General features: G+C 42.5%; 1 protein-coding gene across 2 annotated transcripts in view; it reads right to left on the reverse strand.

The window, feature by feature from the left end:
* The window catches only part of ADAMTS2 (ADAM metallopeptidase with thrombospondin type 1 motif 2), a 170428-nt gene extending 143441 nt beyond the window's left edge, over positions 1-26987 (reverse strand). For both annotated transcript variants that reach the window (XM_071758671.1, XM_071758670.1), the window contains exons 1-2: positions 26754-26987; positions 25528-25889 (exon numbers count right to left, since the gene is read on the reverse strand). In XM_071758671.1, the coding sequence (XP_071614772.1) occupies positions 25528-25889; positions 26754-26841 (450 nt within the window). In that variant the 5' untranslated portion in view covers positions 26842-26987. The remainder of the gene's footprint in view (positions 1-25527; positions 25890-26753) is intronic.
* Positions 26988-27320: the final 333 nt, after the last annotated feature.

Raw genomic sequence — 27320 nt, forward strand, 5'->3', positions numbered from 1 at the left:
CCTAAAATCTTCTTCTTAGCCACCATTCCTTAATGGCAGAGCCTGTTATTCAACAGATCATCTGTAATTTGGGCATTTTAATTGCAAGCTCATCTCTTTTGCATTTTAAGTCTATACTATTTCAGAGAGTTCTGCTCCAGCCTTTCCTCATCCTGGTTTACACACTTGCATAATGCAACCTTATTAAAGATTACAATCTGCTGTACAAGGCTTTCTTCTGCTTGGAACTACAGAGGGAACTGAACTGAGGCTGGCATCATTTCAGCAATAAGTCAGAATTTTTCCAGCAAGGCAAACTAAATAATTTTCTGTCCTAATTACTTTGGATAATCTTGAATTTAGCCTTATGCCATCTCTCTATGTAGTATTTAGCCATGACCTGGAGACTTACTAAAGCATGCTGACCTGCTTAATTGGAAGCTGAATCATAATTGATATCAAAACAGATATCAGAGGAAAACGTTAGCCAGTTCACCACATTTCCCATCCCTTCCCATGCCTGAAAAAGCTTCAACTGACTCATTAAGAAACTTCAAGAAACGAGATATGGAAGAGCAGAGACATCCTAATTAAGAGAACAGGAAACACATAATCAGAGGGAGAACCATTTTGTGGAGCAGGGGCACTGTCAGGTTTTTAAAGTAACCCAGGCAAAGGCTGTGTTCATCCTCATGCTTCCCTGCCTTGACAGCAGCTTCCTCAACACCACATATTACTGTGAGTTTAAATTAATGTACCCACAAGTCAGGCCTTAGTAATCTGTCAGTCAAAAGTAGATCATCTTAAAAGATGTTAAAAACCTTAATCTCATCTCTTGAGAATATGACCTCCTCCTGTCTGTTTCAAGGTTTTTTAAAAAGCTACTTTTCCTCCATTGCAGACAAATGTATTTTAACCCAAAATAAGCAAACATGAAAACACTTCTTCCAAGCCCTGAACAATTCAGGTGGGGCTCCCATCCAAATATGCTTTGGATGCAAGTCAGACCCAAAGCTTGAGAAAAACTGTTTTCTTGTTCCAGTTCAAATACGGACAAAATCTCAAAATCTGTCTTGAGACAATGAACATAAGTCTCAGATGAAACATGATTAAAAATCCTGTTCTCCATCTCTTGCTTTAATTCTGATGGTCCCACTTTGCCCTCTTGCAGCATCACACCCAGCTCTGCTGTCAGTCCTCGTGACACAGGAGCAAAGTAATCTTGTTGGCCAGCTACAGACTTTCCACCACTTTTCCCTATTCCAGATTTAACATTTTAATGAAATTTGGTTTAGTCCCTTCCATTTCCTAGTAGATTCCCACAGATTAATACCCATGAATTTATTAATCAACACATAGGAAATTTAACTTGAGAAGTTGCTCCATTTGTCCTCTCTTTCTGGAACTGCACTGCATATTCTCAGCTACAGCAACTACATTATAACAGAATCACTTCCAAATTCATTAATTAACACCTTAATCCATCCCACAGGAAACTAGCAGAGGATTCTTCTGCAAAACCCTGCTGGTTAGGAAGGCTAGATCTACACTTATCACAGGTTTAAAATCTGCATCTCTTCCTCCTCCTTTACCCGTCACTCATTTTCACTTCCATCTCATAAATACAGGTCTCAGAAAACCCATAAAAATACAAAATTTTTAAAAAGATGCAAATCAGACTTGCCCAAGATTTCTTACATGGTCACCACCTTTCTCACACCAGCAGCTGAGTCTAAGCAGTCCAGCTCACCTGTGGGTGATGTCAAAACCTTCCCTGCCTCCCCCAGGGAGCTCTTCAAACACAACTGAGCAGAATTCTGAGAACTGGGCAGGAAAAGAGGCACAGACCCAAGTTATCCTCACCCAGATGTATTTGCTGTACCCAGACACCAGCAAGCAACTTGTTATTTGGGTGGCAACTACCTTCTCCTTTAGTCTCATAAGGAAAACAGGTTACCCCAACTCCTGAGAAGCTGAAGAGTTCAGCATAACATAAGAAACACTTTTTTTCCTACAACAATCTGCTCTTTGGCATAGCCTCAGAATACTTTACTGCCACGTCTTACTTTGGAATGGGAGGGTGCCAAGAATGAGATAAGTGCACACATCCATGACTGGGAAACACAAGTAAAAGGCCTTCTCCAGAGCCAATTACAGCCATCACCAAAAAAAATGCAAAAAAAAACTAACAAAAAAAACCCCAAGACAACAACATCAACAAAAAACAAACAAACAAAAAAAACCCCTCAAAACTAAACAAATAAAGAAAAGTAAATTGGTCTCTGCATTCAGGTCGAAACACAGCATTTCTTTCTTTAGATTGAGAGGCTTTCTTTTTTTATTACAAACTCCATAACATCCAGCCAAATTGAAATTAAGCCTTTGTTTCTTCAGAACTTGAAGAAAAGATAAATGCCCACATTATTACATTAAAGAGGAGATCATTCTTTATCTGCTGTTACCCATTCAATGAATGGAAATCTAGATTACAGTAGAGACTTGCCCTGAGATAGAACTGCTTCAGGGGCCAGATTTGTCTCCTGCCAACTCCATTTAGCTTTTGTCTTCTTTAAAAGCCTCAGAGTGTTTTATCATGTAGCTTTATAAGCACTTTTTCCACTACAAAACATTGTAATCAATATGAGGCAAAAATGCCAACGTGACTACGGGATAATTTTAAACTGCAGATAGTGGTGTACTTCTTTTTGGAAAAGGAAGAGTTAAGTCAGTTAGCCAAAACATGCTATGAATACCTTAAAAACCATTAGGAGACAAAAAAATTGAGTTAAACTAAACAAGCCACAGCAAGTAATGGACTATTTAGATTCAGCTTCATACACATTTAAGACTATCAAAGTTCCCAGGCTTATCCATTCTGCATCCACCATTCTTGCCTGGTTAGAGAAATCCCATTGCATGAAGCCAGGAGCCAGGCCAAGGAAAACCAGAAGAAAGGTAAAGACCAAAAGGTAAGCTGCAAAAATGATTTCTTTTGATGACACAGGATCATTTTGAATCCCCAGGGAAAACCTCAAAGAAGCAAGCAGAAGAATGACCACACCAAGGTACCAAGTCACCTAAAGGTGCAACTGAAAACAGCTCTGAAATCTCTAACCTCAAAGAATTTCACAAGTGAATATGTTTCAAGCAAGTTAATCATGATGAAACTGAATATCACCTTTAGACATCATTAGAAACAGACTTCAGCTCCTCTTCAACCAGTTCACAGTGGCTTATGCAGTTCTGTCCACTTCAAAGTCCTTGGCTCCACATTCCCTTCTTTGCTAGAATACTGGTTGCCCACTGGAGATATCAATGTTTTTTTTTCAAAGCATTGAAACAACTCCAGAGAATTTTTAAAGGATTTGGTGAGGACAGTGAAAGACATCACATCCCAACACACCACCACCTCAGAAGGCCACAACACTGATCCAACAGAACCCACCAGCCCAGACACTCAGCTGTGTGAGGTTACAAACCCAAAGGTATTTACAGAACAAAAGAAGCAATTAGCAGAAAATTCAAAGCCCTCCCTGCCTACCCCAACCCCACCCATTCCCCCTTGCCCAGTGACTTAGATATGTGGAAGTCTTTGGAGGTCAAGCAAGTTAAGACCACAGCTCAGTTGCATGCAGAAGCTGAGCTCTTCACTAGGTGCCCCACATCTCTTTCAGTTCCCTGCTTAACACTACTAAAATATGCACTTTGGAATGGATTATAGAGAAAGTGGATAAAAAAAAATCCATTGAAGCATTTGTTATCAGTGGAAATGTCAGGATCTTCCTTTTCTGAAGAGGTTGGTTTGGGTGTCAGACACATTATCAGGCAGGCCACAGGCATGACATGGGGCATTTGCAGTTTGTGTCAGAAAAAAGATCAGTCATCAGCATTATAAACATTTTTGATGATATTAAAAGGGAAAGGACTATAAGGACTTTGTAATGAACATGTGCAAAAACATTAATTACTGACAATTTAAACTATTCAGTGAAGTCCAGCTGATATGAACACTGCTACACTAAAACCTCAGCTGTTGTAGCATTGACACGGTGCTGGTGAAGTGGCAGAAGCACTGATGAGAGGGAGAATTCAAAAAATTATTCAATCAGTTCCGTTGAAAACTTCCACATAGAGTAGAATTTAACTCTGGCCAAAGACCAGGAATGAAAAACTCTCAGGCCAAAAAGAATGCTTTGGCCAAGCTGCATACAGCTTGAAAAAGGGGCTTCTCGTGAGAGCGTAAGTGCTGTGGTTAAGTCTGGCATCTGCTATCACATGTTTTACATTTTCTTTTCTTAATGATATTATGCTCTTTAAGTACTGAAAGGAAGAAAGATTTACTTATTTTACCCATTTTTCCCATGTGCTGTAGCAATGGGAAAAATTTGGCAATTTGGTCCAATTTTTTATTATTATTTGAGGGATATTTTATTTACAATATTTTAAATGACTGAGCCCAAATATCATTTAATCAATATTTTATGTTCAGTTTCTGCGAGTTCCACTAAAAGGATGAAATGCCTTTTGCAGAAGGTGGTACTTGGAATATTTTGAAAATACAATATAATGTTACAAGTATAAGTGGAATATAATTATATACACAGACTACTTCAGGAAACCTATCTTTTCCAGTAGTTTCCATAAATCTTAATCCAGAAACTAAAAGGATTGTTATTTTTTTCCAAAGAAGAAAGCAATATGTACTTAGTAAAGTAACTATGTAGAGGATTAAAGGAAAGGATGCATGCAAATATATTGCTGAATTGGAGATTTTATGCCTTCTTAAGCCCTTCTCAGTTTGTGTTTATGTGAAATTATTCCAATGGTGTTCTCTGAAAACCAATTGAGTAGCAGTGACCCAAGGCAACTCGAAATGCAAGAAGACACAGACCTGAGAGCTGATGAAAAGAAAATTATGTTACGTCCCCTTTCATCTGTTATTTTTTAATTGTACTCATTCAAATAATTGAGCCATTCTCAATTTCAGAATTGATGCAAGTGCTGTTTTCTGTAAGCAAACTCATGCCACAGCCCCTCAGTGCTGAGCTCAGCCAGACTAAGAAGTTTTGAGCCAGAACTGCATTGCCACTTCAACTGATTTTCCACAAATGGGAACAGAGAGATGCTTTGCCTACCTCTTCCTCAACCAACTCACACCTGCAGTCTGGGGAAGCTTAAAAGAGGGAGCTAAAATACTCATTGAGGGAGAAGGGTCTACAGGCTGCATTTGGAGCACTTTCCTTTTGTGACCCAGTAATTCCCTCTCCAATACCTCCAACTTTATCCCCTCCAGGTGGGGAGGCTGAACAGACACTTTGCAGGTGGGAAGAAGGAGCCTGGGTCAGTGCAGCTGATTATCAGGTGGCAGTGCCAGGGAGAAGGAAAGGTGACAGACACCAGTGCTGGGACACACAAGTCCTTTGGGACACACAAGTCCTCTGGAAGAGGCAACGTGCCTCCTTCACTTGGTGGCAGTGCATGGGGAGGGTAATGTTATATTTAGTTTGGGACTCAGTATGCAAAAGAGGCATCTATGAACTAAGGAGATGAATCAAAGGGGCAAATACTTTAAAGAGTTCCTGTAAGGACAGCTCTGAAGTATAGGCAACATTTCTTACAAACCAGGGGCAAAAAAGGGTCTGTTGAAACTTGGTAATTCCCTCAGCAACAACAGAACACAACTTTCCCAGCCCTACAAAGAGGATTTGAAGGTGGTATTTATTGGATTACACCTCAGTGAGCAAAAGATGCAGGAAACCAATAGAAGAGGCCAATATGTGTATTTACACACCTTGAATTTCAAGAGAACCAGCTGTATTCTGAAAGGAACAAAAGGCCATCTCTTGTCTAAAACTGGATTTAAGGAACACATCAAACACAAGGCTTTATTTTATTTGTATTAAATGTTTGGTTGGTTGAGAGGCAAAATAAAAATTCTTTATCTGCAAATAATGTCTCCAAAGTGACCAGAAGGCTTTCCATTTTTTTTTTTCAAAAAGAGAGGTTTTTTACAAATTATCTCATTTCCTGATTAGCAAACTAAAAGTATGAAATTATTTTCCCCCTGGCTGTATCCCAGCTGGATCAAAGCACTGGCCCAAGAACATACTGTACCAGTTTAGTTATGGAGAATGGACAAGAGAAATTCAAGCATCTATTTCTCATCTCTCCTGAAAAATTAGCAATCCCAGAATGTAAACATAAGGCTGGATATATAATATATGGCCAGATAATTCCCCAGATAGTTTCACTCCTGTTTTATACCTGTTTGTACTCCTTCAGCACAAACAATTCATGCTCTGCTTTAGGAGCACAGCCCGTGTCCAGTCCTAGATGACAAACCAGCAAAGTTCATTACACCATCACTTCTCTCCACGGGTGTCAAAGGGAAAGGTTTGTTCCCTACCTGGAAGAACCATCACCTCTGATGAGAGCCAGAGGGCTAAAGCTTACACAGAAGCTGGGGAATGCTGTGTAGCTCATGACCCAAGAACACCCTGTAAGGAGCAGTGTAGGGGTGGGATGCTTAAGGACAATTCCTACGAGTTAAATATCACTGTGATATCTATTTTCAGTAAATACAGGGGAAAGAATCCATACCCACATCTTCTGAGTGTACAGAGTCATCTATTACAGGAGTCTCCTGCTCCAAGCCCTAAAGTCACAAAATAAGACAAAGCAAGCAGTTAACCTGTTTTATTTTAATGCAGTTATATATCATTGCAGTAAGGGTTTAGGCCATGACAAGTACTTCTGGGGAAATCAGTTCTCTCCTATGTGATAATGTGAAAGATTAATTCAAATACACACCAACAGCCAAAAGAGTAGAGCAATACTCCTCTCTCTTGGAAAATATAGAGCTATCCTTCAGGAAGGTGTCTGTATAAATATTACAATAAATGAGAACTGATTACTATCTTCCAAAGAGCAATATTAAGATAAACTTTAAATAGAGATCAATAGGCATTTTTTTATTAATAATATTTTTGGCAGCTTGCCCATATCTACAAATATATATTTTAGAAGTTCAAATCAGCAGCCAAACCATGCTACCTACAGGAAAAGGAAGACAATAAGAGTGCATTTCATAGAATTATATTCGTGTTCCTTCCTACTGACAAGAGAAAGCTTTACAGTTGTGTCTGGCCAGGCAATTCCTCCTTACAGCTCTCTGTAATACCATCCCCCCTATCCCCTCCTACCCAACCAGGTCTTTTACATTCCCCTTCCTTACTCTTTTATTTCATAAATGTTTTGCAAGTACATTGCCAGTTGAATCACAGAATCCTAGAATTGGCTGGGTTGGAAGGGACCTCAGAGCTCATCAAGTCCAACCCTTGATCCACTCCCACTGCAGTTCCCAGCCCATGGCACTGAGTGCCACATCCAGGCTCTTTTGAAATATCTCCAGGGATGGAGAATCCACCCCTTCCCTGGGCAGCCCATTCCAATGTCTGATCACCCTCTCCAGAAAGAAATTCTTTCTAATGTCCAACCTAAACCTCCCCCGGCACAACTTGAGACCTCTTGTGCCCTCTTGTCTTGCTGAGAGTTGCCTGGGAAAAGAGCCCAACCCCCCCCTGGCTCCAACCTCCTTTCAGGGAGTTGTAGAGAGTGATGAGGTCTCCCCTGAGCCTCCTCTTCTCCAGGCAATTAATTTTGAGCTAGAATGCACTTCACCTGAAAAGGGTTCACCATTCCCTGAGGGACCATTCAGAGAAAGACCAGGTGCACATTGCTGTGCAAAACCTCTGAGTGTGGATGGTCAAGAAGAGCTGTTGGACATGGCACAGCTTGAGAAGCAGGTGTCGTATGAAAGGTCAGGCAGACAGCCCCAAAAACAGTGCAGGGAATCAGACACTAAACGCAAAGAGAAACAGCCCTAGGAAAAAAACCAGACTTCCAGTTAGGTGATGAGTGGAGCAGCCTTTGAGCTGGGAGCAGGAATTTGTGTCCCATTGCTTGATTTATTTTGAGTTCAGTGGAACAGGACTTCTTACATGTTCTGTAAACAAGCAGGAGGTATGAAGGGTGTCTGACTCCAGCACCTTTCCCTAACTTCTGCTATCTGCCAGAGCTCAGGTTTTGGCACATCTCACTCAGGTCCAAAGGGGTAGCAGTGTGTGTAAATGCTTTAGAGTTTAAAATGTCACAAGTTGATGCTGACAAGTTCAAGACACTAGGAGAGGTTGCTATGGGAACACAGGCTGTATTGTCTGGAACAGAAGGCAACATTTTACATTAAAAAAGAAAAAAAAACCTTGGACCAGCAGTTGCCAAGTTAAGTTTAGGGTGGGGAAAGATTAGTTTGTCATTTGTTCTCAGAGCAAGAATTTTATTCGGAAACAATGAAGCCACTTGCGATGAAAACATTTACATTGTATTTTGGCTTGGTTTTCTCCTCTCAGAACAAAAAGTAATTTTATAGGGAAAGACTTTCTTTTGCAGCCCATACACAGCAAATCCATCTCTCTATTCCCATGTGCTGGAGTCTCCATGTAATTTTTCTTCATCATTAAAACACTTTAATGGATGGTCACGATCTTTGAAGAGTTAATCCTTTAACAGAACTGGTGTAGGAATAGAATTGGCCAGGAATGCACAGAACTGCAGCCTGGACAGTCAAGCTGCTCGTAGCTGCTTCATAAACCCCCTTTATAACCTGTCACTGCTGCAAGGTGACACCTGCCCTCCTGGGGTATCACTGTGTAGTGGCATCTTTCAATGACAATCTCTTCTGCTTCATTCCCCTGCCCTGATTTAAGGAAAAAAAAAAAACAAAACAACAAAAAAAAAAACACCAAAACCACAGGAAAAAATACAGGGGCGGGAGGTAGGGTTATACTTCAGCCACTTTATTTTTGTCTTTTTGGAAGCACTGAAGAACATTTGAATTCCAAAACCTGAGACTGATTCCTTTATCCTCTCCTGTTTTGATTATTTTAGGAAATTTCATTTTACTGGGGCATTCATTTGTTTTGGATTTCTGTCTGTCACAGAAGTAACAAACCTACAAGTCTATATTCAATTTCTCCAGTCTGCAGCTGATGAGACCTTCACGATTTTTTGCAACCAGGAGACCAAGAGATCCTTACAAACACAGAACCCTGCATCATCAGTATGGTTTTCCTTATAATATTAATAAATATCTAAAACACTTTGCAGACAATATTTCTTGATACCTGATCTCCTCAAAACTTCAGCTCACACCACTGCAGTTGCAATCCAACGCATCCCACTTGACTAAAATATGAGGGGTTTTCCAACCATCCCACTGCCCTAAGGAACCTCCTGTACATGGTTTTTGTGCATGGTGACCTTGGAGCCCCAAGGGCTACTGCTGCCACCCTGGCAAAAGGGTCACAGCAAAAGGAACAAGGAACAGCATTTCTGAGCTTTAAATGCCAGATCATTTTTGCATCCACCCAGCAGTGCCTACAAATTCATTTCTTCCTGCATTTTTAATCCACCTGTACAGGATTGATTTTCTAGCTAGTTCCATAGGTATAACCCACATTTTATGAAGACATTCCAGATGTGTGGGGTCTTAACCCCTTACCTTCTACTTATAGCATCAGTAGCACTGCAAAACTGTTTCTCTTTTCTTTGGAATCTAGAAACTGTGTCCCTTAAAACCTTACAATATTGAACTAAATGTAAATTATTAGTGCCTAACTTCAATATTGTTTAAATCCTATTTTTTGTTTCTGTCACACCTCACTTTTCAGTTTTTTTCTTATTCTTGCTTTCATTGAATAAATGTCCCTACAGAAACGTGTGAATAGGTGGGACAAGTGTAAGAATCTTTATAAGTTCATCTCTCTCAAAAATCCACAGTTTTATCTATTTTGAAGGAAATGAAGCAGAGAAATATGGAAAGGTTTATCTGTAAAAATATTGAGACTTTGGGTGCAGTTCATTCAGCTTCACAAGGTTCATCACATCAGTATTTGGCTCTCCTGTTTTCTGCACTGCTAATGGATACTTTACTATTTAATTAGTGCAGCATGATCCAAATCCCATCAAAGTCAATAAAACTCTTTTCATTTATGTTAATGGGTTTGGACCAACTCCTGAGTTAGTACCAGAATCAAATAAAACACCCTTAGGAAAAGAACAGATACACTAAGCTTACACTCTAAAGTGCAGTCTTAAAACCTTCCTAAGGTTTTACTTGCTTTAAAGTAAATCTCATTATTGAACATCTCACAAAAGCAGCTGGACAACCCTTTTTTGCCAGTCTGATTAAAGTGTCAGAAGGAATCTAAATGTATGAAATGCCTCTCCATGAAAAACCTTCCCACGATTAGGACAGCAAAAGGTAACCTCTTCTTGTTCCTCTGGTTCATACATTGGGCAACTACCTGAGGGTTAACCCTGAGGGAAGACAAATTTGGCAATACAAGTAGATTTAAAGAGTCCTGACACTTGATGTTTCTCTGGCACCACCTGAGTGTGCCAGCACAGCTACCTGTTGGCTGCTCTGAACAAAACTTCACCAACACCTCCAGGCTGCTTGGCAGGACAACATCCAAACCTTTCTAAGTGGCATTAAAAGCCTCAGTGCTGAGCTGCAGAGGGCTCTGCTCAGTGGAGCAGCCAGTTCTCCACGTAGCAGAGATGAATTTCCATAACCACTTCCATCAAATTAGCAGGAGAAAGCAGCAGCTATTTTTATTGTACAGAGTACTGAGGAAGCTTTTTGCTCTCAGACTATCCCCCCGTCGCTGCAGAAATTAATGAACCACAAAGCAAGCAAAATGATACAACATAAACAGGGATATGAACCTTCCTTCTGATACTTTTGACCCATTTTGGCAGCACCAATCAAGCCTTGCGTGGTTCCTTACATAGAAGCATGATTTAATTGACTGACACATTAAGCAAAGGTTGGCCACAGAATTCACATTCAGAAATCACATCCCAGCAGTGCTGACTCAGCAGCAGAGCCACATACTTTCCTGAAGACTTTCTTAAATTCCCAGAAGCCCAAAGAGAAGAACCAAACCTGTGCTGTTGGTTTGGATGGGGGGTTTTATTTCACACCGGTCCAGCCTGGCAGCACAGTAGGTTAGCAGAGAACTTCACTTGAAAACAACTTTGACAGAATATTAATAAAGTAGAAAATTCAGGACAAGGATGAGAGGTGCTTCAGTCCCTTCTGGGCTAGAGCTGTGAACCCATCCCATGAAATCAATCACAGCAGCTCTGGAGGGGACTGTCCTGCAGTGCATAGGACTCATTGGTGATGTGCACACGAGGCTTCAGCTCTCTGACCCCATCTGCCCAGTGCCTCTGGGCAACCCTGACTCACCTTGGCCCATCCCCTGTACTGGTTTGTGAGTCCAAGATGTTCAGGTTGCTCTCAAATGGAGCCAGTATTCCTGCCATGCCCTGCAGGCCAGAGCTGAGGATAAGGGGAGACAACAGTTTGCTTTATTCTCACTTCTGGGGGTACTTGTTAATGAAGAATATTCATGGAACGAGGATTTTGTTTTCAATAGCCAAGAATTACAGTGTTCTCTGCTCATTCTTGCTGCATGGGCTGTTCATAAACAATTCTCATCAGCTCAGCACTCCAGAGCCAGGGCTCAGCATCTCGCCCTGCTGACACTGATCAGATGTCCCTAACTGCTCTTTCTTTTGGCCTTTTTTCTGACCCATCCCTCCTTCTCCCCCAAAACACACAGAGACAGTGATCTTCCAGCTCCAAACATTGCACTAATCCACAGGAACCACAGTGCATTTTTCTCCAGTGAAGGAACCTTTTCCAGCTCCTGAAAAGGAGAGTGGTGCTGCCCAGCAGCCCAGCAGCAGCCCTTGAGGAGGAGGTAGACATTCAAACAATTTGTGTAGTTTTGGAATGTAAACTCAGTGACTGTGGTGGAGCACATTAACCACCCCCTGGCAGCCCTTTTGAAGATGGCCATTTGCTCCACATTCCTCAGAGATGCTGAGAAGGTCTTGGCTCTGTGAAGGTGAGGAGGGAGAATCTACAGGCTTGGCCATCACCTAGAACCAGTTCTAGGGAAGATACCATCAGGTGCATCCACAGAGACCAGAAAACCCAAGGGTTAGGGCCAATCTAGCCAGTGCAGAGTGCTGCCTTCTGGCACTGCCCAGTGCTCTCATGTGTCAAGAAGCAGCAAAAGCTACAGACAGTGTAGCTGATGACCTGGGACAGGATGTTTTGTAGTACTTAACAAAGTAAATCTATTACTAGAATCAACCTTACTGTTCTCTGTAGCTTTCCTCTGAAACCGTGGCCAAATGCAGCAGATAAAGTAGTCCAGGAAGGAAAAAAAATAAATAAATCACTTTATTAGGGAGCAAGCCAGGCTCTTAGTGATATTTGAGATATAATCAATACCTGAAGGATCTGGAGCAAAGGTAGATGCCTTCCCACTTTTGTGTCTCTGCCTTGCCCTCACTGACACTGCTCTACAAGGCTGAGAAACACAGACAAGACCAACTTGCATGGATTCTAAAGAAGCTTATGGAGACCACCTACTGACTAGCAAGAGGACTCTCTGCATCAAACGTGAGGCAGTCCTCCTATGGCCAATGCCAGTGGGGATGGATATTTATCTGATCAGCGTGACAGATTATTACCCTGTAATATTTACTAGGTGGTTCACCAAAAGATGAAGTTTAGCAGAACTTTGTTTGATGCTTTTTTAAAAGGCACTTATTAAACATAAATGAAAAGAGAAAAAATCAACAGTTTCCCACAGTGGCATAACTAGAATATACTGTGGGACTTGCTAGCAGTGACTCAGTATTCCAAAATTATATTCTTGGTTTAAAGACTGCATGAAGTTCATTCTGGAAGTGCACCATAAAAACGTTACCTAGGCACAAACATTTCTTAAATCCAGAAGTCAAAGCAAATCTCTCTTTCCGTCCCCCTGAAGGAACACAAAATTGCCAGAAGCAGCTAAACACTTCAAAACCCTCTGTATATCCATCACAGATGACTTTCACATTACTAACATCATATTTATGCAATAGTTTTGCCAGCAGTGTCATGATTTCAACAGGCCTGCACAATAACATGAAAATGTCACAAAAATTACGTCAGAATGGTAACTCAGAGACAGGAAGCCTACAGTGAGTTTATGCTTTTGTGTGAGAAAAACCAGTGCTTACAGCTGCTTTTAACCCATCTGCTCATTCATGACTAAGGACTCTGAGGACCTTCAAAGATGCCCAGATCCCTGGTCTCCTCTTCCAATGGATTTTGCTGTTTCCAAATATGTAAACAAATCCTGATTCTGTTACTTAACAAAATCTCTTGTTAATGGTGCATTCAGTGATCTTGGGTGTCCTGCTGCCTCCCAAGAACCAATGCATCTCTTTGCAAACCATGGCAGCCTGCAATCCAGACTGTCAGAGGAGGAGATGTCACCAGAAGAGTGTAAAAACATCTCATTACATAAGGCCAGGTCCTCATCTAATGCAAAGTGACAGAGCTCCCAGAAACCCACGGAGACACGGTGCAGATTAGCAGAGGTTTGACTCATTATAATTGCATAAAACCAACTTTTAATTTTCCTATCTACTGACAGATCATTGGAATCCTGACCACCAGAGTCTCAGAGGGCAATGGGGAGTTGAAATAAGATTACATCAGAGAAAGTAAACTCCAGTTTGACTAGAAGCATATTTACAGTCCAGGAGTTTCAATTAGCTGTTGCTGAGTTATCACAAAAGTCTGCTGAACAGATGTGCAATTAGGGTTTCTCTTTCATTACTTTGGAGATTTTTTGGTTGGGGGGAGTTGTATTTGGCATTTTTTTTGTTGTTGTTATTGGGGCTTTGTGTTCATTTGGGGTTTTTTAAAGCGATGCTGGTTTTATTGAGGTCAGAGCTATTGATCTCAGATAGGCAGAGAGAGCTCTTCCCACCACAGCACCTCCAGCAGTGCAGAATCAAAGAAGGGCACTCTTAGTAAGCAGGAAAATCTTTCTCCCTTCTTGGCCCCATCTTCATAGGAAGAGGGAGACAGAAGGGCTCTCAAAATGAGCCTGCAAATTCAAGGCAGCTGGAATTGCCTCATCCTCCTGGCATGGACAAGAGAAGGGTTTCTCCTGATCCCTCCCCTTTGCTTAATGCATCACCTCTTCTGTGGTGGGGATGTGGTGTGAGGCAGAAGGGGAAGAAGGTTTAGCAGAGCTATTTCAGTTTCAGAAGAATGCAGTTCTGTTCCTTCCAGTGCACGGGATATAAACAGCAATGGGAAAGCTGCACTTGAACCTCTCCTGCTCACCTCCCTCACCACCGCACCAGGGAACAGAGAACAAGGTGAAAGACAAGGTTATAATGTGGGATACTCCATGGCCTGCTTTTTGTCCCAAATTCTTTGCTAATCAGCCTGCCCATATGAAGCCAAATGAAGTCAGTGGAACTGAACACATTCACTTCAGCAGCTCTGGAACAAACCAAGTGATCAACTTCTTGCCATGGGACCTCCTGGGCCTTCCTGCATAATGATGTGGACCATATAGAAAAAAGTGGCCCAATAAAAATTTACATGGAGTTATCTTTTCTACATGACTCTCTGTTTAGATAAATAGAAGATTATACTATGTTTTCACAGGTTCAACTTTTTCCTCTCTTTTATAAGACATGTATGAATATTGCTGGTCTTAATTTGACTGCAGCGACCTAACAACTTTATTTGCACAGTAAATTCATCACCCTTTCCTGATGAGGAGTTTATATTCATTCAAAACATCTTGTAAATTGTCTTGTCCTTTGCTTGCTTATTACTTATCCAGACTGAACTTACTACTCCTCTTTCATAGTGCTAAATCATCCTTTGATTGATCACATTTTTACGTTTACTGCTTCCGTTAACCTTAATGTGCCATAACTTTGAAAATAAATGTAATATTGATGGACACCTCCAGTGCTTATTTGGGGATTAAATGTTTTGGTTCGCTGGGTGATCTGGTTCAATGGTGGAGCTGCTGTTTTCAAAAAGAAAGCTAAAACAATCAGGAAACTCTATTTCAAGCTATGTTATAAATCTGAAATCAATCCAAATTCATCCCTAAAACTTCTTTATCCTTAAGCTCATTATTGTTATTGATCTGAGGTGGTTTGTTTCTGGGATTTGCATTTTTTTGTTGTTGTTCCTAATAGGAAAAAGACTGTGACCTTGGTAAGTTCACACTGTTCTACAGACAGGTGTTTTGAGAAGTTTCAAGGACATATTTTTATCTAGCTATTGCTTACTTTGTTTAAGTATATGACAATTTTTAGACATTTTCAGCCTTGTGAGCTTCAAAGCCTGCCAGCTTCCAATATAACTCCTGTCACATGAGAGAGTGTTGGCACGTGAAAGACTATTGGCCCAGCTTAGCTGTCATCATCATCAGGTAGTGATTTATTTCTCAAAGACTGTTTTTCAAATACATTCTGGTTTGCAGAATGCTTTCCAAACAACATCTCTTACATTTCTTCCACAGCACCTCTGCTTGGGAAAAGAAATAAGCCTAGCAATTTTCACACTCTCAAGAATCAAGAAGTGGATTCTTCTGCAAGTGAGTCAGACGAGCATCATTTACCCCATAACTTAACCATAACTTAAAATATAACCCCATAACTTAAAACAAATAAAACCACCATTAAAACAGTAACGAGAGCCTGTGCTGCCACCTACCCTTGGTTAAACTCTGCATTTTCTGCAGGCTCTTTTTCAAGTTGTGATCTATGGGCTCTGACCTACAAGCAGGTCTCCCCCTCAACTGATGCAATGGAAATGAACAGTGGCCCTGGGATCTATCTTGGAAGCCACACACTTGTCTGTGGAAGAACGTGCAAGATGCATCTGCTTTGAGCAGGTAATGGATCTTAGTTCTGTATTTTCATGGGGGGAAACAGCAAAATTAGCATGTCTTTGGAGTAAAATTCGTGCTTTCCCCTCTTCCCTTCTAAATTCTATCCTTTTACTGTACTTACATTGAATTTTAAATTGTTTATTATTGTGTTTAGCTCTTGAAATAGTTTTACTTCCAAGACAATAAACCTTTTCTTTCCTGTTGGACGTGTATTATTTTGACTTTCTTTATCCCATACTGAGTACAATGTTCATAATATCATGCCAAAAAAGCACTTTTGGAAGCACAAACTGAAAGAGAAACTCATCCTACAGACCACATTGTGCAAGGGTAGCACTGAATCTGCAGGTCCTGTCCCAGGAGTGTGCTGTGAAGGGACCTTGGGGTGATGCCTGCCCCTGGGATGTGCTGGAAGCTGAGGCTGCAGCCCCCAGGGCACAGAAGGAGGAGACTTGCAAGAAAAAGGGACTGCCCAGTACCAGTGGGAAGCAGGCACAAGATCAGGCTGAGAGACTTAACATTCCAGGCTCCTGTAGAAACATGTATTGGATACAAAATTCAATCAATCTTGACATTTCATGAGCTGCTTCTTTTAATTATTGCAAGTGACGGGGGAAAAGAAAAGAGGTCAGGAACAGCTGCTGGTCAGCCTGCTTGTTAGCCACGCAGGTTCTTCTCCACACGTCAACTTCATTATTCTTACAGTGGTAATAAATCAGAAATCACATTAATCAAGGCTTAAAGACTCGGGGCCTACATCAAGATGTGGCACTGTGCCGTTCTAAAACCTCAGGAAGATATTTTGCTTTTATGTCTTTTAAAGATCAGCTTAAATGTTAGCCATATGCCAGGCATTTCCTCCTAGTTTTCTTGCTTCAAAAAGCTTTTAGAAATAGTTCACCTTCATTAAATGGCAATAACAGCAGCTACCTATAGTCAATACACCTAGTGAAGAGAAATAACTTAAATGCATTAAATTAGCTCTATCTAGTTGCAGGTGGAAGGAGCTTTTCTTATCTACAAAGATACTGGTGATGTTCACTGACTTTTTCTCATTACTGGATTAGTAGGTTTCATGTTTAATTTCAGTAGAAAATGGATTGTAATATGTCCCCTGAGGCCCACTGGACTAGACACTAAATGCTGGGGAAGAGTGATCTGACCATGTAATGAAATTCAAACACAGAGTTGGCAACTACACAAAATGTTAAAAGGGATGACAGTGGGAAGGAAGTTAAAGTAGCTTTACTTATAGGTTACCATGACCAAAGAAAAATGATAATATTGTAATTTGCAGGTGTGAGAGGCAGGAAGTACTATAGACCCTGAGCAGTTTCAGCCTCTGCATTCTCTGTGGGGAGAGGCACAAGTGCAGAATTCAGTGTATTTATTTGTTTTGAAGATAAAGGTCATGGGTGCAGCAATAAAGAGGCAAAACATTCAATTTGACACACACCAAAGAAGTAGAAACATAAAGCTGAAGGGAATGCTGGTGAAGTGTAACACACTTCAGTTACCAAGATCAAAGCATAAAGCAAGTTGTATCAGGCAAAGTTTTGGAAAACAAACGCTGTCCTACAAGGGACCTGAAGCAAAAAACCCAAAATGCAGGTATATAAATTGGTGGTGAGGGCAGGTTCTCTGTGTGGCACCAGAGGGGCTATTATGATACCAAAGTTACCACTTTCAGTGACTGAATCTCCTCCACTTGAGGGGCAGCCAGTCCACGTAACACATGGCAGTGGACAAACTCAGAAGTAAATGCAAGACAGGAGAAATCCCATCTCTCATTCTTGCCACTCAGCAATTTGTCTTCCAATTTCTTTTCCCACTCTCCCTTCTGCTATCAGAATGACTTTTCTCCCCACAGCAGCAAACCCCACCCCTTTCTCTGATCCTACACCACTCCTCTCCAATGGAGGCGGAATTTTCTTGTAAAGTTTAAACAAAAAGCATTTTTTAAAACAGCATTTCCACATTCATCCTTGTGCCTATACAAACATCCATCTCACCCCACAGAGAACCAGACCAAGCAGCTAAACTGGCAGGCAGAGATTCAGTGGTCTGGCCACTTACTTAATATATGGTGGATAAGACAAGCAGGGTACTGGAGCAGGGGAGCAGGGCACAGGGAGCAGCCAGGGGAACAGGATTACCCCTCTCAATAGCTATGAGGTATTAAGACTCATCTGTAGTGCAGAATGACACCTTCAGAACAACATATTTGGGATGATTTTCACTGGCCTGGTGATTTTTGAGGCTTCAGGAAACACAACTTGTGTCTGTGTGTCTTTCCCTTGAGAGACACTCTTATGTAAAAACACCCCTGTAAACAGAAAAGAGTTACTTAGAAGAAAAGTAAAAAATTTAATGCTGAGACTCACACTTATGAGTCCAGAAACTCCAGATTTGAGGAAAGTACCAGACACTTTGAGACCTGGGAATAACTCAGAGGATCTATAGCAAAGACTGTGATTTAGATGTGAGGAAGCAACGTGCTCCTCAGCACTTGAAGAAGACACTTTTCTTTTCAGTGTTACAGTTTAATAGAACAGTGCTGAAAATAGCATGTGAAATGTGGGCCTTTCATTCCACAGACTATTAGAACTGGGAACCCGCTGTGTCAAAACTCTGCAAACAAAGATGAACTTAAAACACACACAGATAAAGAGGCTAAAGAAGCCAGATGTGTCAAAGAACTTACAGAAACTTGGGAAGAAGGAAAGCAACAAAGGGAGAAGGTGATCTGAAAAAGGGTGTGCACGTAAGAGCTGTTCACAGGAAGCAAACACGAGGTTGTGCAACCTCCAACTGAAGACCTGCTCCCTGATTTTCTGTTTTAATCAGACCCAGTGTGACAAATGTCCTAGTGTGCAATTAAGTAACAGCCTGACCTGCTTACAAAGCACCAGTCACTGGTACTAAAAAGTGCTCAGAAGTAGGTCGAATAAAATACAAGTGTGATCTGTGAAGGAAAGGTCTTGCTCTCTGCAACAGCTGGAATTATGGTTGATCCAAAATAATATTTTCCAACCTTCTGTAGCAAAAGATAAACATGCAATTAACTCAAAGTGTGGGCTTCTCTTGCCATTTGCAGGAGTTTGTATGGTTAAATTCCCAGAGAATACTGGAACACCTTGTGCCAGGAGGGAGCACGGAGCTGGTAGCTAAGTAAGGTAATAGTGTTTTTTGAGGAACACACCTTTGGAGGCTGAAGAGGGGCAGACTTCTCGAAATAGATGTTCTGCTTACCCCAGAAAGTAATTATGACCTTAGCAAAATTAGTTCCTATACTTGGATCTTTCAAGATGTAAAGTAGAAGGAGCCATTAGGCACATTTCTTGGATATACATGGTTAATACTCCAGTAGGGAAATTAGTTCTTGTGTGGCTGAAAAAAATAACACAGCTGAGATTCTACCACAATGAGGACAATGCAACACAAGGTCAAATAGGACATAAGGAAATACCTATATTTTATCCAAAGGCCTACAACATACCACAAAGATACCAGTTTTGATTGCCTGAGGATGTTCTGTCCAGATGGTGTCCACCTGTATGAAATCACTTACTCTGCTCTCAGATAAAACGTAGGTGAGATGAACAATGCACAGAAGATAGAAAAAAAAAAAAAAATAGTACTTACTGATGAGTCTCTTTTAAGGACAGCAAAATGGGGCTAATTTACTCCAGTTAGAGGCTGAATCACAGTGTTTACACTCTCTGTATTTCAGACTGTAACATTTAAAAGGGAAAGCCTCTGCAACTCACACAGCAGAAGGGGCTGTCCAGCCAGGCTGGTGTTGGCCAGGGACATGAACAGCAGAAACCCAGAGACTGGGTTGAGGCAAAGTCTCAGTCCTGGGGGCTGCTTTCTGTCAGGCTATGTAGGTCTTTTATGCCATGTGTGTAGATGTGGATGCACAGTCAGGCTCTGATTGTGCTAAAATTGACATCCATGTTTGGTTAAAACATGGAGAGACCCCAGCTGCATTCAAAACACCACGTGGGTTAATGGAGATCCCCTCTGATCACCTGCAGAGGAAGGGCTGCTGTTTTCTTAGAGAATGGCTTTTTAACTCTGTTCTACACTTTAACAGGAAATATTTGCATTTCTTCTGCCACTGTGTTATAGTCCTGCTCGTCCAAAATGAAAAAATCTCACAGTGAGCTTTGCTGTTACACAAAAAACAGATGGCAACTTCGGTTTGGTTTTTTCTTTTTTTTTAATTTAAAGAGAAAACGCTCCAAAATGAAGATATTATGTATGCCAATTTTTAATCCACTGAAAATGGATGCAACCCAATCATAATGTGAATGCTAAGAAAATAGAACACAAAAAATAATTACTGGAATTCTTTGTAGCAGGCATCTGTTTTAACTGTCAGGCACTCAACCTGACCAGGCTTTGAAGACAATATTGTGCTACCTTGAGTTCTGCTTTTTTGCTACATCACAAACCAGTGTAATCCAAAAACCAGATAAAACAGAAACTAAACTCAATTGTAAATCCATATGAAAGCAGGAGACGGATATCTAAGAGGAAAAATAAGAGAGTTATATAAGGATGTTTGTGTCTCCTTCATGCTGTATTCATTGTGAGCAGATCCCTCAACTTCTTTTCCAGGTGAATTACATGATCTGCCAAAGGTGAGTTGTGAGTTAGGTTCAGCTGTGGCCAGTTCCAGGAAAGCATCTGTCCGGAAGGTATTTGAGAAGATAACCTTAAAACTCACTGACTTCACAGAGCTCCAACTCATGCTCAGAATGAAGCAGGATTATACTCAACAAGGACAGATTTCACAAGGTGTTTAAATGTCTTCAGGAATGCAGGGAATGTGGTAGGAAGGAGGGGAGGGAATATTCCTCCAGGAAGGAGAAAGATGGGCATTTCCCATGGGTAGTTGGAATTGTTCTCGAGAAACATCACTGACTGAATCTGGAACCTGGGCTCCTACATTCACAATATACATGATGTGCCTGAACTTAGACTGTATTAATACCTCCCTGTAAAATAAAGACTGCAGAAAAGAAAAATATTTCATTATCTGATTTCAAAACATTGAGGAAAATACCAATAATACAAATAATATGTCACAACGTTTGGGGACAACTGACAGACAGTCACTTACATGAACAGTAGTCAAAGCAGCAGTCAATCCCTGAAGCTTCAGGACTGCCTAGAAAGTGAGTGGATCACCACAAACCCACCCAGGTCAGCCCAGTACTCCACTTACTGTTAGTATTGGGCATGAGTCTAAAAAGCATTGCTGGCTTCCCAAGTATTTCTAGAAGAAATAGCTTCTGGGCAAGCAGCCAGCCAAAAGGCTTCTCTCAAATGGTTTGCAAGGTTTATTACAGCACAAAGCAAAGACTGAAATGTTGTGGAGCAAACCCTGCCTATTTCATCAGATAAGAAGAAACACTTATATCAGTTATACTTGTAAGAGAACAATGGTTTGGTACCCTTAGACATGTAATGCTTACAGTCCCACGAGGAAACACACAGCTGTAAAAGTCCTGTACAGCTTTCTTACTCTATGTCCACTTCTAATAGTTTCCCATTTTAATGACAATACAGTGACATTTTTGGACAGCTCATATTTCAACTTCTAAAAAAAAAGAAGAGGATTATAATAATGATGCTACGACTACGTTACTGAAACTGATGTTCCTCTGTTTGCTTCAGTGGGGGCAAGATCACAGTATTTTAGTCAACCTGAAGCTGATCCTCAGCCTTTTAGGACCCTGTCAGTAAGTCTAACTGAATTGCAGCCTAATTTAATCATGTGCTCGTTATCTGTACCAGATGTGGTGTTTATATTGTGTTTCTCCTGTATCTGCTTGTGTTTAAGCACACATTGTAGCCCACAGATTATGAACGTTATAAGGAAGGAGACTGGGAGAGAGTTTATGTTTCTAAATTTCCACAGCCAAACATTGCCATCCTGTCAGCCTGAAGAAGATGGCTTTGGCACATCAGCCCCAAGCATTGCCAAAATATTTCTCAAAATAAGAAATCCAGGTGCACAAAGAGTTCATCTACCATGGCACGTTCATCTGCTGGGGTGAAGAAAGGGAGTTCCCATAGTTAATACAATAATATAGAAGGACTGCCATAATTCTAACTCTTTATTGGCTTATGGCATTTTTACAGCCTCTAAGCACTTCTTCACAGCTCACCCCTGCAGAGGACAGCCAGCTCCTGCATCCTCCAGCTGCAGCCACAACTAAGGATCTGGCCAAGGACCAAGAACATACTCAAAGTGCAGTATCTTCCCCAACAGTCTGCAGGCCATGGACAGCTGACCACGTTGGTTCTGCCTCTTAAATGGAAAATCAGTTTGAGAACTATCATGACAACCAAGATGACTCCAAGTTGCCCAGAGTAATTTTATCTTATGTGGGAAAGTTTTCACAAAACATTTGTATATGGTAAAAAATCACATCTGTAGCTGAGAAAGCTGTTAGAAAAGCTATCGATTAGCTCTAACTTTCCAGTGATTCACAAAGATCCACTTCAGCTCTGAAAACACACGTAGATTCCACACTTCAGAAATTCTCTTCATCTGCTCCTGATTTGATTTTTAGGTCAATAAAACTAATTTTGTTACTGACTTCTGTTACAGAAAACCGGGAGGACCCAAAATAAGTCTGTATCTCCTCAGTCAGGTAGCAGATAATTCTATATAGGAATTCACTGTACCTTTTCATTTTTTAGAATTATCACAGATTAAAAATCTTCATCATTTCTAGTACAGTTCAAAAATCTGTTCACAGATCTACTATTTTCATGTAAAGCCCTCCAACAACTACTCGTTTTGGCAATGCCAACACCACCAGGCAGACTCTTCTGTGACAATAACTGGAAAAATAAGACACAGTTGGCAGTGAAGTGCAAGCCAAAGGGGATGTTCAGAGGAAATAACATCAGAAGTTGGCAAGGTAGCAGATGCATTCACTGACTTGAACCAGATTCAATCAACAAAAGTTTGCAATGTAAAGATCAAACTACAAAACTTCAATTCAAGTATCATTTCAGTCCTAATGTCTGGATGCAAAAGCTGGAAGCTCACCAGAAGCACAGACAGATGTCAAACCACCTTCAAAAGCAAGCAGTTCAAGAAAAATACCAGGAGTTAAATGAAGCAAGTTTATAACAAACAACTCCAACACTTGTCAGTTGACAACTCAGTTGTCAGAGAGTTCCACCATCCCTATTTCCAGAATAATCTAGAAATGGAGGTGGAAACTCTTGGGGTATATCAGGAGCATTGGCTAGAGCATGCTTAGCATTAGGCAACTGAAAGAAAATCCATGATACTGTGGAATGTCTCCACTGAAGTAAAGTGAAATAAAAAATGAACACAGAAAACCAATTCTTGCCTTGTGCATTCACATCTGAAATACCAATAAACCTGAGGATAATGCACAGCCCAGTGGTGCCTAAGACTGCATTGCTGGCAATACACTGCTCCAGAGATTCTTCAGTACTCCTTGCAAACACAGGAAAAAAAAAGGCAAAATGAGAGACAGTTAAGTGCTGTATTAACTTCAGTGGGTTATTGCTCCTTATTTGTGTCCGTGGACCAGTGACTTTTGAGGAACCACCAATAAAGTTTCTTGGAGTTGGTGTAATTCTATTGCTACCTGGTTTAAATTCTCCCCCGAACAAGAAGTAAAGAAACTGAGATGGAAGGAAAGGGTAGAAATGGAACATAGTACCCAAGGGACTGGAGTTCACTTTGTAGTTCCACAACAGATTTACTGCACAATCTCAAGGAAATCATTACAGCCAGATGCTTAAAGATATTGAGGTAATACTTCCTAGGCTTCAGTGACCTAGGTGAAAACAAACATGATCTCTGCCCTGAAACATTTACCATGTAGATCCACACTGGAGGAAACAGTAAGCCATTTCCAAATCTATCAGCAAAATTGCTAATGCCATGCAAAAACCAGCATGGCATCCAGATTAGAATGTGGCAGCTCCAACACCAGACCAACCCTCCTGTTAATTCTAATGAAAAGAAGAATGCTGAAAATGAGCACGCTGTGGATGCAGGTTGAAAACTAAAATTCTCTAGGTTGCTTTCTGGGTTCTGGCTATTTATGAGTGTAATTGAATTGAGAGTTGGATTCATTCTCTGCATTTGAGAAGTTACTTACAAATGCAAAAAGAGAAGCATTTTATAAATACTGTGAAAATCTACACGTGCAACAGGAGGCCTTGGAGTATTATCTATACTTGGTCTTTAACTCCTTTTACATTTTATCATAGCTCTCTTTCCCAGACAGAAGTTCAAATTCTGGCTAAGACTGGAGGAAGGAGGAAGGAGCTCCCCCACTGCCCTGGTCACCAACTGTGCTGATGAGAGGAGCCAGCAGGAGGCAAAGCAGCAGCTGCTCCCAGGATCTTCCTGCACCTTTCAGCACAGCTGAACATGGAAGAGCTGCTTTGGCTCCATTCTGCAATGCCCAGAGCAAGAAAATTTTCCCTTACACAACATTATCTGTGCTAGGTATGAGAAGGGCAAAGAACTTCTGCTTCCCCACCAGAGGGAGGCCTTCAGGCTCATACTCTGCTTTCTAAATTGCTCATCTTGCCAAGTCCTGGTGTTTCTCTTGCCTTCAGACAGCTGCCCACATCAAACAATTGCAACATTAAAACCTACTCCTGAAAACAGGACTGCACACAGCTAGGAGAAACCACAGGAAAGGAAGGAGTAAGGGGAAAAGTATTTGAGTCCTTTCCATTCTCAGATAGTCAACATACTATCTCCATACATGTTATCTTCTTGGCACAGCAAAAGAACAACTTTCTATGATTAAATAAACAGAAATACAACTGACTCATACCCGCTTTTTGTGCACTGAACAGAATGCAATCAAATTAAGTAATCTCCAAACCGAGAATTCTAAAGGATATAGCAAGAAAATACTGACTGAATAAACTTGTTATAAAAAACATAGCCCTTTTCTCACTCAACATAATGCCGTGCAGTAATTACTGTTCAAATAATAATATGACAGCTTAGGACATCAGGGACAAACACTTATAATTTGAGTGCATGCTGAACATGCACTCCAGAACAGAAAGCTGCAGTGAGTTTTAATACACTGAGTCTTGCAAGGTGATTCACAGGGAGCTCTTTTGCTTGTAGAACTCCAACTCTTTTGTGACTTTCCATCAATCACTTGATTAGGCAATGAAACTCACCAAGGGAAAGAGCCATGAAAACAGACTCTGAATAAATTAAAATTTTCCAGGGCAAAACCATATTTTACCTATTGTATCTGCTTCTAGGGCAGTCCTGCCTGTTATCTGGGATTAACTGTCCTAAAATTTCCCTTCACAGGCTGGAAGTGAAAAGTAGAAAAGGATGCTGAGAATATGCCACTTCATCTTCTGTTCGAAACTGTCAGACCCCTCAAGCAACTTTAGCACAAATCAACAGAAATCCTGGTTTCAGCTGCACTGTTCCAGAGTAGCTACCAAAGAGCATGTGCTCAAACTTCTAGTGCCAGTGTCTGTAGAGCCGTGCCTGGTGCAGCACAGCTATTCCCACACAAGAGAACATTAGTTAATTTGCATTCACAGTTACCATATGAGGTGTGAGTTTCTGACAGTCCACACATTTTATATTTAAAGACTGCAGGAAATTAATATAATAATCCTTGATATAATAACAAAAGTAACTTACCAGCCCATCACAATTGCTGATAGCAACTGAAGCATTTGGCACATCAGTGATATCCCCAACATAGAGGCAATTTCCATAGAGAGGTTCAATGTGAGTCTCCTCAGAGTCCTCCTGCCATTCAACTGTTGCTCCAGGGGCGACGAGCCTGGAGTTTGGCCGCAACCTGAAGTGAAACTCCTTCCCAAAAACAGTGACATTGTAAAATATTTGCTCGTTTGCTGCTTCGTGTTGCAAGTCCTCTGCAGCCCTCCTGAAGCGTGCTTTTGGCGGTCCAGACACCAAGTGGGATAAGAACCTGCCCTCTGAATCTGTGCTGGTGGGTATGACAAAGTTGTATTCCTCTATATTCCTCAGAATTGGATCTTTACAGGGAGAAAGCAAAAGAGGAGAGAGATACTAGAACTAAACGTTTCCTGATGCCACGGGATTTTTATTCCATTATTCATTAGCACAGCAGACACTTACATAAGGCAGATGGACACTGCACTCTGTACAGACACTTGATTCACTATCATGAAGTGTACAGAGTTCATTCAAACTTGGCTTTTGCTTCCCGAAACACCAGGCGGCAGCCCCAGCGCCCCCACCCAGCCGGGACCCGCACCCCCGCCCACCCGGGTCACCTCGGGGGCTTTGGAGCCACCCGGGTGGGCGGCGATGATGAGAGGGCACCGATCCACTTCGGCATCCCTCGGAGGGACAGGGGTAGGAGCTCGGTGAGCAGGAGGCAAGACTGCGAGGGAAAGGCAACGTCCCTCAAACTGCCCTCAAACTGATGGGGACACCACGGTCAGCGGTGTGAGAGGGAGCCCCGGGAGTTTTGGACGGCGGCGATGCAGGAGAAGGAGGAGGCAGACGGGCTGCCATGTGCTTCACCCCGCACGGTCAACTCCGGGCACCGAGCCCTGCCCGCCGCCCCTCCGGGGCTCGCCCCCTCCGCGGGGCAGGCAGCGGGCGGCCGCGGGGTCGCGGGCACCGGCGCAGCGCTGGCACCGCCGGCGGGGCTCCCGCGTTCCTTCCCCGCCGGCTTGCTCGGGTACCCCCTTCCCCATCCCCGCCTGCCGCTCGCAGGAAGCAACTGGAAACCCGGCAAAAGTAGACGCAGAAGAAGTTCAAGGGGAGCACAAAACCGCGGGGCGACGAGCCGCGACTTCAGACGGGCAGCAAGGCACCGGCCGGCGGCGGGGCAAGGCGAGCAGCCCGGAGGCGTCCCGGCGGAGACCTACCTCTGTCCCCGGGGCGCCGCAGGGCGCCGGCGGGCAGGGAGAGCGCGCAGCAGAGCAGGACGCAGGCGATGCCCGCGGGAGGGTCCATCGCGGCGACCCCGGCCCGAGGAGGGGGCCGGCGCCCGGGCTGCCCGCAGCCGGGGCGGGCAAGGCGGCAGCCCCGCTCCGCGCCTCTCCGCGCCTCTCAGCGCCGCTCAGCGCTGCCCCGCCGCCCGCGCATTCGCCCAGCCGCAGCCGCAGCGGCAGTGGCGGCCGCGCTCCCGGCTCGCAGCGAAGCAGAGACACCAGGAGGCGGCGGGGGTATAATACTGGAAACACAGGGCGTGCAGGAGTGAAGTCAGGCTGATTGACAGAGGAGCTGCCACACGGCGCAGCCGGGCCGAGGGGAGCGGGGACTGCCCGCCCCGCCGCCCCGCCGGGCAGCCCCGAGCACCGCCCGGCCCCGCACCGCGCCCCTCCGCCGGGCTGCCCCGCAGGGACCCTGCCGCTCCCCGGGGGTCCGCAGACGGGACCCGGAGCGGGGATGGGAGTTGGCCCGCAGCGGTTTGCAGCGAAAAGAAACGCAAG

This window comes from Heliangelus exortis, chromosome 15 (assembly GCF_036169615.1).
Source record: "Heliangelus exortis chromosome 15, bHelExo1.hap1, whole genome shotgun sequence".
Taxonomy (NCBI): Eukaryota; Metazoa; Chordata; class Aves; order Apodiformes; family Trochilidae; genus Heliangelus; species Heliangelus exortis.